Below are 13,216 nucleotides of genomic sequence, written 5' to 3' on the forward strand. Positions count from 1 at the left end.
TAGTCTAAAGACCACACTTTATTTGTTTCTTCAATTTAAACATTTTTTAAAAAATACATCTAAACACATTTTTTAAAAGTAAAAGAGCACTGTGATTACAATTTGGAATTTCACAAATAATGTTCACGACTACTTAAAAATCTCACATGAAAAGATTCTCAAAGAAAAATAAATCTGATTCTCTCATAAAATTGCAAATTGGGAACAACTTCCCAAAATTCTATTGTCCATTCCTTGCACTCATTAGTGAATGCCTGATAATTTAATTCAACAGATCACTGGTGGTCAGCATTTGATGCCTGTTGATTTAATTCAACAGATCACTGGTGGTCAGCATTTGAATATTTTTGCTTTGAAATGACAGATATAGATTTTAGTCTCTGAGAGTGGAAAACTTTACCCATTGATACAGTTTTCCTACAAGTTTTTCTTTTGGTCCTTGGCTGCTTAGGCTTTGAATTTGCATTGTCAGGTAAGCAACAAGCTACAGGTGTACTGGGTATACGTAACTTTGAGGAAGTCATTTTGACAGCTGATCGGATTTTTGATGAACTTCCAGAGCATGACAGAGACTTACGTGTGAGAACACTGCTGGAGTCTAAAATTACTGGAGCTTTGGAACATTTATTGCAAGATACTCGAAAGTGGTTTGTGGTTGAACGTAAAAGGGATGATGCTCCAGAATCCCACTTATTATGACAATGCTGGCATGTGCATTTTGATAGGTCTGGTTCTTGCATACAATCGCCCAAACTGCAAGGATCTGCATTATAAGCTGCATGATGATATGAAAGATCAGAGCGCTTCAATTGCTTTAGCTGGTGTATGTCTTTTGAAGAAATGGCATGGTTGTTAACTGCCATGGTGGGAGAAATGGGCTGTTCTTTTGTCCTTTCTCTTAATATAGTCAAATGCTGTAACCTTTCCATTTCCACTAGGCGCGAAATTAGTTTATCAAGTGATTCGTCAAGTGGTGGATTAAAGGCTAATTTCCAATCATCCCACTTTGATAGGGACAGTTTTTGTAAATCCAAGCTGTTATAAGGTGGAGGAAGGAAATCAGGATATGAAAATGTATTATTTTCATGTGAAGAGGAAACATCTTCCTTATGTTCTATGGGTTCTGGTCTTAGGTTAAGATTTGCATTTTTTAAGTATTTCAGCAAAACGTCACTTTTCTCATTCTCAGCTGCATACTTTTCTTCTGCTAAAGGGTTCTCTGTGTTGCCATTTCCTCTCTTCAAATTCCATTTCATTACAGAAAGCATGTCATCACTACTGCTATCCGTAGCAGGATATGACTCGGAAGCGGTAGCTTCACTAGCCTTTTTGAAAAAGTCTTGATCTCCATTTCTGCTGTGGTTTTCCAATGTCGTCTTTGGTGTTCCAGGATAAGAAACTGGATGATATCTGTTCACATAAGAATGTAGCAGTGTTGGATTGGTGATGAAGTTCATAGGAATGTCACTGGAACTAGATGGCATTTCTACAAAAGGCTTATTGAAGTCTCTGGGGAGAAAGAGAAACGAGATTAATACGGAATGGCATTACATCACACCTCTAGCTGGCAATTGTTAATGACATTGCTCATGTTGCCAATATATTTGCAGCTCAAGTGCACTGCAAAATACACTGAAGGAATTTTGCAATGCACTTGAGCTGCAAATTAATACACTCAAGGGTATTTCTCTCTCTCTCTCTCTCTCTCTCTCTCTCTCTCTTGTTTTGTTCTGATATAAATAAATTATATTTCCCCCCTCTATTAAAAATAGCACTTCCCTTAACATTTTTGTTCTCTCTGGAATTCTGTCCATCTTTTCTACTGCTTAGTACATAATTAAAACAATATAGGACACTAAAATCATAGGCTGGGGGCTGCCATATTTACCATGCCAGAGCTATCCACAGGATTATGATTAGGTTAGGTTTAGTAAACTAAACTAGACTCACAAAGCAGCAGCTAGCTAATAGCTATATAAAGTACTTCAGAAGGGCAAAGCTATCAGTCTCAAGGAAGCAAACTTGGAGTCTACACCTTTTAAAATAATTTATTTTTTAAAATGACCTACAGTGAGTTCTGGACAAACAGAAGGCAACACTTATTTAGCACATAAATGATGATAGAGTTTACCACCAATGGCTGTTGCGGTAGCCACTTGTACAGATACATCCATGGAGTATAACACTGGCTGCTAACCGTGAGCATAATGCAGCCAAAGTTAGGTGCCATTCTGTTAAACAGAAATAAATGGAGTTTAAACACTCCACATTGGCTGAATCATACCCCCAAATAGTTGGAAATGAAATTTCCGTGTGCCTAGGTTATAGGCTAGTATGGACCATATGTCTGCTGGCCCTTTCACAGCATGTATATGGGAGGAGTGTGTACATGCACATCTCCCCCTACTAGCACTCTGTCCCATTACTACATAATCCTACTCGCTCACACGTTAATTTGCCTGCCCCCTAAGAGCTTGTAAGGAAGATCTGTATGTGTGATCACCATCAGAATTGCACTTGGAAGTAATCTTCTTGGTGACAGCCCCCTCTCTGGAGCTCTCGTGGAGTTTGGCTCCCCCCCCCCGCTTTTAGCATTTAGCATTTATTTGTGTTTTGTTAGCCTTGCTTGAATTCTGACTAGAGATTTTTTTAGACTGGTTGCTGCTCTCTCTTTCGGTCTGGTCGTCGTTTTTGAAAGGCAGAACATATTTTTTAAAAAGAAATGACTGGCGAGGGTGCCTGGTTATCTAAGCTGTCCCTCTGTGTGCAATCTTTGTGTATGGGGGACAGTTCAGACAAACTGCCTCCCCCCAATGCAGCAGTGAAATGGTGCACCAGACAGAATAGTAAAATAAAATAAAATAAAATAAAATAAAATAATAATACTAAAAATTCAGCCATCTCAGGTCCTTGGGAAGGACTCAATGTCTGAATAAAACAAACCAGTCAATAACACCTGTCTGACTGTGTAAACAAGTAATAATAATAACAATAATAAATAAAACAATAATTCGATTTCTATACCGCCCTTCCAAAAATGGCTCAGGGCGGTTTACATAGAGAAATAATAAATAATTAAGATGGCTCCCTGTCCCCAAAGGGCTCATAATCTAAAAGAAACATAAGATACACACCAGCAACAGTCACTGGAAGTACTGTGCTGGGGGTGGATAGGGCCAGTTACTCTCCCCCTGCTAAATAAAGAGAATCACCACAGTTAAAAGGTGCCTCTTTGCCAAGTTAGCAGGGTGAGCAGAAGGGAGATATGTGCATGCACACACACACACTTCCCTCATATGATGCAGTGGAGCCAGCGGACATAGCATCCAAAGTGGTCCTATATGTCTTTGATTACCCAGGGCATCTAGCTGGTTACTGTCAAAGGCAGAAAGTTGGCAGATTGGAACTTTGGTCCAAAACAGCAATTTCTATGCTATTTGGAGAGGTGGAGAAGCAGAGCATAGTGACATTTTAAATGTCTTCTCACATCTAGCAGATTTTGTTGATCCCTCGTAAATGAAGGATTAGTGAAAATTACATTTTGCACACATTTGCCTGTGGCCATACATGTCTATTAGGTTTTTCTTAGAGATTATGGATATTATTATATAGTTATATTCCCAAATCTGGGGAAAGATTTGAAAACAATTACAGAATTTCTCAAAGTTTAGCTTAAAGCTTCTGAAAGATTACTATGGAATAATTAAAGAAAAAACCATAGTCATCTTTTTCCTTACGGCTAAAAAATTGAAACATACGCATATGGTGGTGATGTCACAAACTATTTAGAACAGAACAGTCAGAACAATGAACAATGAGACAGGCCAAAATGACAAGATTTTTCCTCATTTTCTTTTCTAGCTTTCCACACACAAAAATGCAATTCTGTTCCACTTGAAAAAAGCATAACTTCAGTGGAGCAGGATTGCAGCCAATGTCATATTAATGTGGTAATTTTTTTCCTGAGACAGGCCAGTTTACTGAGAATGATTGATGAACTTTCATGACATGTATCTGTAAAAACCTCTTTCAACAATAAGCTAAGCAAGGCAGGTGAGTAAAATCCTCTAAGCACTACATGCAAATGTCCATGGGAAGAGTCCTTCCAAAAGTACTCCTGTGGAAGAACATATCATTGTAAGACCAACCTTTGATGGCCCAGATAAGCCGATTTAGAGGTAGCCTAATGCAAAACCCAGTTCTTTTGATGGCTTTAGCTGCCTGGAGGCTTTACACACAGGGCTTCTACCCTGAATCTATTCCAGAGGAGAGTGTGTACATTCACACACCCAGCCAAACTTACCCCGAAGTCCCTTCGAGATTCTTGGACCCACTCCACACACAAATCGAGCTTTGTGATGCAAATTCTAGCTTATCTTGACCTATTTCTGGATTTTTAAAATGCTGGTTTTAAGCTACTTTTTCTGAAAACTCCGGAGCAAATAGGGAAAGGCACTGATGTAGAATCATTAGCATGATAAGAGGGATGTTCTCTTTAGAAATGCAGATATTGCTCTTAAGGAAGCTCTCGTTCCACCCCCCCCCCCCCCGCCAACTCGCTAGAAAGAAAACACAGAGCATGCCATGTGAACTTGTTTCAAAACAAAATCCGAGAGCAGAGGGGAGGGGCTGCTTCCCTCAACGCTGCAAGTGTAGTTCAAAGTGGCTTCGCTCAACATCTACCAAGCATGCAGTGCGAATAACTCCCTGACAACCCTAGTAGCATCTTACTTGGGGTGAGTGGGCCAGTGCTAGCCATTTCTTGAATCCCATCACTTGTTTTTGACTACTACTCAAATATTCCTCCGGTTAAGAAATATCCACGCTGAAGTCCCCTAGGATGTAGTGCACAGGGAGTCTTCTGTCTCCCTCTGAACCTCTTCCTCTTCCACTCAAATGCCTCTCACAAAATGCTCCTGTCCTGCCCTACACCATATAGGAGTTTCCCCAAGCCCACACAAAGCTCTTGTCCCCAACGCTAGGAACCTAGCACCACTCCAGTTCTCTGCTGTCATTGCAGCAGAACACAGGATCAGACTTTTCTTACATCATGTGATGTTGCATTTTGCTTTAAAATGTTTTTCGTAGAGGTCTAATGTTTAATTGATTGAAATCCTGTTAACTGACTAAGGAAGTTCCCCTTCTTGCAGAACCGAATGCTTTTGTGAAAGTTATACCTGCTATGAACATGAATCAAGTGACTTGTTTCCATTCTAAGTAGTGCTTCTGGAGTGCAGGTGTGCTACTTTAAGTATTTGCACTGCTGGTGATTCATTAGGAGCCCACAACAGCACAGGAAAATTGGCAATGCCCTGGTTATGCTGCATAACATGTGGGCCAGTGCAAGTAGAGTTCTGTTGGTTTTTTTAATGACAAACATGCTTGGAAGTTTAGCTCCCTGCAGACAACTTCTCTGTAACCTTACAGTGGAACTATCTGTAACAATGAACATGGGGTTGCTAGCAGGGGCATATCTAGGATGGGGCAGGCAGGGCATGTGCCCCGGGCGCCACTTGAAGGGGGGCGCCATTTCTTAAAATTAAAAAAAAAATTAAAAATGGCCACCAAAAACAAAATGGCCACTGGGCATGCGCAAATGGCCTCTGTGAGGCCCTACACCATGCCAGGCCTTGCAGAGGCCATTTGAGCAAGCGTGGCAGCCATTTTGTTTTCAGCGGACATTTAAAAATATATATTTTAAAAAATGACCACCGCACATGCTCAAATGGTGCCTGTGAGGCCCTAGAGGCCAGTGGGAGGAGGGGGAAACTTTGCAGACCCCCTACAGCAGACCCCCCAAAGGGGCTACAGGTAATTTTTTTTTAAAAAAAATTAATATAATATAGGTCACTGTACACATATTCACATTGGCACTATGTACAGAGAATCAGGGCTTGTAAATACTGCGCTGAAGTTTATGAGCTAAGATTGTATTCATTTGCTCTTACTTTGCTTCTTGTGATAAGTGAGTTAAATGTGATATCTTAATAATATGGCTATTAATGGTGAGTTTGTCTTAGAATCAGTGTGAAATCTTTAGTATTAAGGCCCACTGGGAGTTTCTTGCTCTTTCTCTCATTTTAACTGTCTTTCTGAAATACTAGAATATATTCCAAGCAGTGACACAGTTTACTCTGCATATCCTTTAATTATTTTCAGAGTATCTGGGAAAAGTCAAATTCTCCATTTATTTTTTAAACTTACGTAATCGTGATGCTACAATGTATAGCAGAGAATTAGACAGGCACTTCTATTTAGTTTTTCCAAGTATACCTCCACATAATATTTAGGTATTTCATGAGCCCCAGCATACTGAAATTTGTAGTTTTCCAGCATTTTCTTGGTCTGGCTACGTCCACTGCTAAATAGTTTTTGAAAGATTAAAAGATTAACGAGCTTGACTTGTATTTTTCAGCTGATATTATGGTAAAGTTATCTGAAAGATGGGTGTCAGATGTTTGGACAGGGGGCGCAATTTCAGTGCATGCCCTAGGCGCTATTTCCCCTAGATAAGCCTCTGGTTGCGAGCAAAATCAGCACCCACACAACACATATGTATGCATTTCTTTTCACACTTTTAATAATTTATCTTCTGCTTTTCCATGATAGAAGGAGCTTACAATGGACAAACAATGAATAAAACACATTATCAAATCTACTACAATAAAAGCACTGTAAAAGCAGCAGCAAAATGCAGTGAAACCTGTAGAAAAGCAGCAGTCGCATAAAACAAATGCTAACGATTCAGTAATCTCTGATCTAGTAAAAGCTGATGTAGCTGCCGCTTACAAACAGGAAGGATGAGGGTGTGACGTATTTCACATGTCGAGTTCCCCCTTATTCTCCTGTACTATGTAGCAATAGAAATTGGTGGTATGACATAATGTTGTACAATCCCCCCCCCCCGCCCTTCCCCTTGGCAACCATCTCTGTGGAGTGGGGAGCAGGGACACACACACAATATGATAGGCATGCCATGTGATTCCTATGGAAATAGGAAAAGAAACTCAGTGTAGAGTTGCTGTTTCAGCAGCAGCCCTATATTAGGGGTGTGCACAGACCGGTTGGCGCTGTTGGATGAACCAGTCTGAAGCAGTTCAAAGAGCTTCACAGTTGAACCACTCAAACCCACCCGATTCCAGGAGGACCAGTTCGTGACCTAACCAGTTCTGCATATCCCTACCCTACATTCATAAAGATATCTAGTTCCAGCCTTATTTAGAACAAGAAAATGTTTGGAAATTGCCCCAAGTTCAGCTCTTAAACACAGAGCAGATCTTCCCCATCAACATCCAGGAAACCTTGGAATTGAATTTTATGCACAATCCCAGTGGCTTCTATACTACACAGAGAACCACAGATCTGAGAGAGATATGCATATGCTGCTGGGAGGCACTCTAAATCAAACCCACACTGCTTGCAGAGGTGGGACTGCTCCATACCAAATAAGCGCTGCGTTATTGCAGTAGAAATGCTACTCCCATAATTCCCAATGGGAGTAGCATTACAAGCGTAATTATGCAATGCTTAGTTGGTACAGAGCATCCCCGCCTCTGCAAGCAGGGTGAGTGTACAAGTTTAGAGAGCCTCTCAGCAGCATGTGCACCTCTCTCTTAGATCTATGTTTCTCTCTGTGTTAAGTGTGCCACTGAAATCTGTAGGGCTCACTTTTGAGCAAAACTGCAAATGACTAGGTTATATGGCTGAGGGTAAGTGGGAGCCCATAATGGGGCAATCTGACAACTGGCACTCTATTTTAATAAATAAAGAAGTGACAGTGCATTTTTGCCATGCTAGTCCAGATTAATTTAATTTAAAATGCTATATATGTGTGTGTGTGTTTCTTTTACCTGCTCGTTGTATTATTGCTTTGATTGTGTATATAGCTCCAGGAATGGTATGTCCCTTGTCGTCTGCTCCTTGAACTGAACTGAAACAAGCAAAACATTTCCAGCATATATACTATTAATATGCAATTCAGAATAAGGACTGAGTATATAAAAAGCAATAAATATTGAGGTGCTTGGGCAAACAAATACTACCTGTGCTGTCCTACTGTTTTTTGACATATTAAGAGCTGCCAACTGCTCAATTGCAGCTTTATAATGGTCCTGTAAAAGAGCAGAGCAATTGCAATGTTGAGAAGGCACCACATGAATTATATAATTAATAACTAATTTTGCTGCACATTTTGATCCCAAAAATAATCTCTGGTCCACCTACTGAACTCCAGAAATTCCAAAAAAAGTTTCAACACACATCTAATGTTACCTTTTTGTTTGATTTTATTTATATTTGATATTTAGGAAAAAATCTGGCTTGAAGAATTTGAAGCAGGCACCCATAGCAAAGACTCATTTAAGAGGGAACACAAGAACATCCCTGCTGGATCTGCAACTGGTATTTAGAGACATCTTGCCTCTGAGGCTGGAAGTGGCCTATAGCCACCAGACTAGCAGTCATTGATAGACCTGTCCTCCATGAATTTGTCTAAGCCCCCTTTAAAGCCATCCAGGCTAGTGGCCATCACCACATCCCATGGCAGAGATTAATTATGCGCTGTGTGAAAAAGTGCTTCCTTTTGTTGGTCCAAAATTTCCTGACCTTCAGTTTTATTTGATGGCCCATTTCTAGTGTTGTGGGGGAGGGAGAAAAATTCACCTCTGTCCATTCTCTCTACTCCATGCATCATTTTATACACCTCTATCATGTCTCTCCATAGTTGCCTCTTCCAAACTAAAAAGTCCCAGATGCTGTAGCCTTGCCTCATAAGGAAGGTGCTCCAGGCTCTTCTGAACCTTTTCCAGTTCTAGAATGTCCTTCTTAAGATACGGTGACCAGAACTGTATGCAGTACTCCAAATGTGACCATACCAAAGATTTGTATAAGGGCATTACAATACTAGCATTCTTATTTTCAATGCCCTACCTAATGATCCCTACTAGGGAGGTGCACGGAACCAGCGGCGGTTCCACCAGTTCGATGGCAGCCCGTGTCTAACTTTAAGAGCGGGAGAGGGTGCACTTACCCCTCCCGCCGCTGTCCATTTCTTTTCAAGCCCATTGGGGCAGCAGTGTACCTCCCTGCCACCCCATTGCCCCCGCTGACTGGATATGACCGGAAGTCTCCAACACACCTGCACACGCTGGAGACTTTCAGTCATATCCAGACAAAGGGGGCAATGGGGAAGCAGGGAGGTATGCTGCCGCCCCAATGGGCTTGGAAAGAAACGGACGCCGGTGGAGGGAAAATGACGGGAGGGATAAGTGCACCCTCCCCTGCTCTTAAAGCAGCACCCCCGCCGCCTTCGAGCCTCCCCACTGTGTTTCCGTGCACATCCCTAATCCCTACCATGGAATTTGCCTTTTTCACAGCAGCCACACACTGAGTCAACACTTTCAACGAGCTGTCCACCACAACCCCAAGATCTCAGTCCTGGTCAGTCACTGACAACTCATATTCCCATCAGCATATATGTGAAGTTGGGTGTTTTTTTTTTTTTTTTTGCTCCAATATTCATCACTTTACACTTGTACCGCATTTGCCATTGAACATTTGCCATTTTGTTGCCTACTTCCCCAATTTGGAGAGATCCTTTTGGAGCTCCTCACAATTTGTTGTGGATTTAATTACCCTAAATAGTTTAGTGTCATCTGCAAATTTGGCCACCTTGCTGCTTACCCCAACTTCTAGATCATTTATGAACAAGAGCCCTGGTCCCAGTACAGATCCCTGGGGGACCCCACTTCTTACCTCACTTCATTGTAAAACTGTCCATTTATTTCTACCTTCTGTTTTCTCACCTTCATCCAGTTACACATGAACCTGTCCCCTTATCCCATTACTGCTAAGTTTACTCAAAGGCCTTTGGTGGCGAACTTTGTCAAAAGCTTTTTGGAAGTCCAGGTATACTATGTCAATTGTATGTTAGATTTGGCTATGCTATTATTCCACATTACAATATTCATTGAGTCTTTAAACTCTATTTATGCTACAAATTCAGATAGATGTCAATGTTTTCAACCATCTGCGCCTGGGATGAATCCTGCTAAAGTTTGAGCCAGACGATCGCTACTAAAATGAAGCCAAAATAAATCTTGATTGGAGCTGCAGAAGGCAATCATCCATTCAGTATCTCAAAGATCCAAGGCTAATTCTGGCTAACACTAGCTCTCACAGGGAAGCAACAGCAGGAGAGAGGGCATGCCTTCACCTCTTGCCTGTGGACTTCCCAGAGGCATCCAGTGGGCCATTGTGTGAAACAGGATGCTGGACCAGATAGGCCTTAGGCCTGATCCAGCAGGGCTGTTTTTATGTTCTGAATAATCCTGAGAGCACATCTGTGTGGAACACTTACTTGAATGGGTAATCTATGACACTTTTCTGGGGATAGTCCTATGAACATAACTTTACATTCTTGATTCTACCTGCTGAAGCATCTCCAGTAATAAATTCTGATGCATTTATTCCATCTTTATGCACTATAGGATCAAGTTTATATGATCATCTTGAGTGTATCAGATATTCATTCAAACAGGTTCCAGACAAGAGGTTCTACTTACTGTCTACAGCTTCTACTTCTGATGGCTGCTTAATGCTACAGTAAAAGTTTAGAGAGCAAAACTGGAAAAATGAGGAACACAGTTGGGTAGCTTTGGCACAACAACCCTTGCTCAAATCCCCTGTTTGTACTTTGTTGTTTGTGCTAACTGCACTAATTCCCTAGTAACTATGGACTAGGATGCATCTACAAGCCTGTGGGTCTCAGGTGCGCTGAATCAACAGTTAAACATGTTCAGTTAAGCATTTGAAGTATCTTATTAGATTCGGGGTTGAGGAGAATTACCTCTGATTTGATCTGAATCTATTAGGGTGATTTGAACGCTATTTTGAGGCCCATTTTGCTGGGGAAATGGGTTGCAAAATGATGATGCTTTCTAGGGAGAAATGGTCTATCAATCGGGATTGTTGGGCAGACAGTGGAGGACAGGTCTACCCAGGTCCCAATTGGGGCAAAAAGGGCCTCAAAATGGCATGAATTGATTTGGGTGATTCAGGGCTGATTTATCAAGGCAGCTGGCCAAGCTGGCTGCTTTCAATGAATCAGTTCAGAGGGTCTGCTATTCAATTTGACCTCGAATCATATAGCAGCTTTTACTTCATGCACATGCCTATGTATCATGTCTACAATGCTATTAATTTCACTATGTAATTCCACTAAGGAAGACACCAGAAGCCTGTTTGTGAAGGAAAAACAAGTTAGGAATCCTTCTAGTACACACAATCATCATTCAATTAAAGATCAGTTCACATCTGAATAATATCTAAGATACTTCCTTGGCTTTGAAATAAGAACCATGTCAAGATAGGTTGTTAAAACAATTAATATTATTAAAGGAGTGATGTTGATTTTGTTCTTACCTTATAAAATGCACTTGTAAGAATACCTGTAAAAAACCAAGAGTGGTATTTTGTAGGGATGTGCGAATCGATTCGGATACAAATCGATTTGTACCCGAATCTAGCTGATTCGGGTGATTTGGAGACAAAACAAATCACCCCTGTGGTCCATTGGCTAGATTCGGGTTTAAATTGAATCACGGCTGAGTCGATTCGAATTGATTCGGGTTTCGGATCTGTCCTATTAATTTCCCCAGATTCCCAGCTTTCATTTTTTAAAAAAGCTAAGCTCTAGCCCTTATAGAAGTGGAGTTATGGAGCAAAATGTGTGGTCACTATTTTTTAAGTGTTCAGATTCTTTGGTGTATAATAACTTTCACTCAATGAATCCTTATGAGGATTCATTACACACCTTCATTTCTTCTATTCATTTTGACTGTCTTTTAGACAGTGCCAATTGTCAACTGCCATGTGCCAACTACAGCCCACTCCCACCCACAAGGCAGTGAGGTACTACTCAGTTTAAGTTAAGTGCCTAATGGGTGGAGGCTACCACCCAAATTGCAGAGGGATTGGGCAAAGGGATGGTTTTTGGTGAATTATTGAAGTTTTCCATAGGAAATCATGTAGGTTTCAGCAGCCCCATAACTGCACTTGGGGGGTGCTGGGGTGGCCCAGAGTGAGTGGTGGTGTAGTGAACAGAGGGTGCCAGCCACCCCCATGGGTTTCTAGCCCATGGGGTTCAGGATTCTGTTGTTTCTGAAGTATTCTGAGTGTAGATTCTCTGGTAGCAAATGAGATTTTCAATACAAACCATGAATCCACTCTCATTTGCTACCATACAATCTACACTCAGACCACCTCAGAAACAACAGAACCCTGTACCCCATGGATTAGCAACCCCATGGGAGTGGCTGGCACCCTATGTGCACTACACCACCACTCACTCTGGGCCACCCCAGCACCCTCCAAGTGCACTTATGGGGCTGCTGAAACCTCCATTATAGCTTATAGGGGAAAACCTTAAAGATGAGTAAACTTCAACTATTCACCAAAAACCAGCCCTTTGCCCAATCCCTCTGCAATTTGGGTGGTAGCCTCCACCCATTAGGCACTACCACCTCACCACACTCTTCCACCTCAGATCCCGCTTTATGCCCCAAATCTGCCTCAAAGACACTAAACCTTCAACTATTCACCAAAAACTAGCCCTTTGCCCAATCCCCCTGCAATTTGGGTGGTAGCCTCCACCCATTAGGCACTACCACCTCACCACACTCTTCCACCCCAAATCCCACTTTATGCCCCAAATCTTCCTCAAAGACACTAAACCTTCAACTATTCACCAAAAACTAGACCTTTGCCCAATCCCTCTGCAATTAGAGAGCCAGCATGGTGTAGTAGTTAGAGTGCTGGACTAGGACCTGGGAGACCCAAGTTCAAATCCCCATTCAGCCATGAAACTAGCTGGGTGACTCTGGGCCAGTCACTTCTCTCTCAGCCTAACCTACTTCACAGGGTTGTTGTGAAAGAGAAACTCAAGTATGTAGTAAACCGCTCTGGGCTCCTTGGAGGAAGAGCGGGATATAAATGTAATAATAAGAAGAATAATAATTAATTTGGGTGGTAGCCTCCACCCATTAGGCACTACCACCTCACCACACTCTTCCACCCCAGATCCCACTTTATGCCCCAAATCTGCCTCAAAGACACTAAACCTTCAACAATTCACCAAAAATCAGCCCTTTGCCCAATCCCTCTGCAATTTGGGTGGTAGCCTCCACCCATTAGGCACTTAACTTAAACTGAGTAGTAC

The 13,216-nt window shown here is 41.7% G+C and overlaps 1 protein-coding gene across 4 annotated transcripts in view; it reads right to left on the reverse strand.

The window, feature by feature from the left end:
- Positions 1-13,216, reverse strand: part of FAM217A (family with sequence similarity 217 member A) — a 22,098-nt gene continuing 8,882 nt past the window's right edge. For all 4 annotated transcript variants that reach the window (XM_053247118.1, XM_053247120.1, XM_053247119.1 and 1 more), the window contains exons 4-7: positions 11,422-11,447; positions 8,043-8,111; positions 7,851-7,930; positions 1-1,509 (exon numbers count right to left, since the gene is read on the reverse strand). In XM_053247118.1, coding sequence (XP_053103093.1) covers positions 321-1,509; positions 7,851-7,930; positions 8,043-8,111; positions 11,422-11,447 — 1,364 coding nt within the window. In that variant the 3' untranslated portion in view covers positions 1-320. The remainder of the gene's footprint in view (positions 1,510-7,850; positions 7,931-8,042; positions 8,112-11,421; positions 11,448-13,216) is intronic.

This window comes from Hemicordylus capensis, chromosome 4, assembly GCF_027244095.1.
Source record: "Hemicordylus capensis ecotype Gifberg chromosome 4, rHemCap1.1.pri, whole genome shotgun sequence".
NCBI lineage: Eukaryota > Metazoa > Chordata > Lepidosauria > Squamata > Cordylidae > Hemicordylus > Hemicordylus capensis.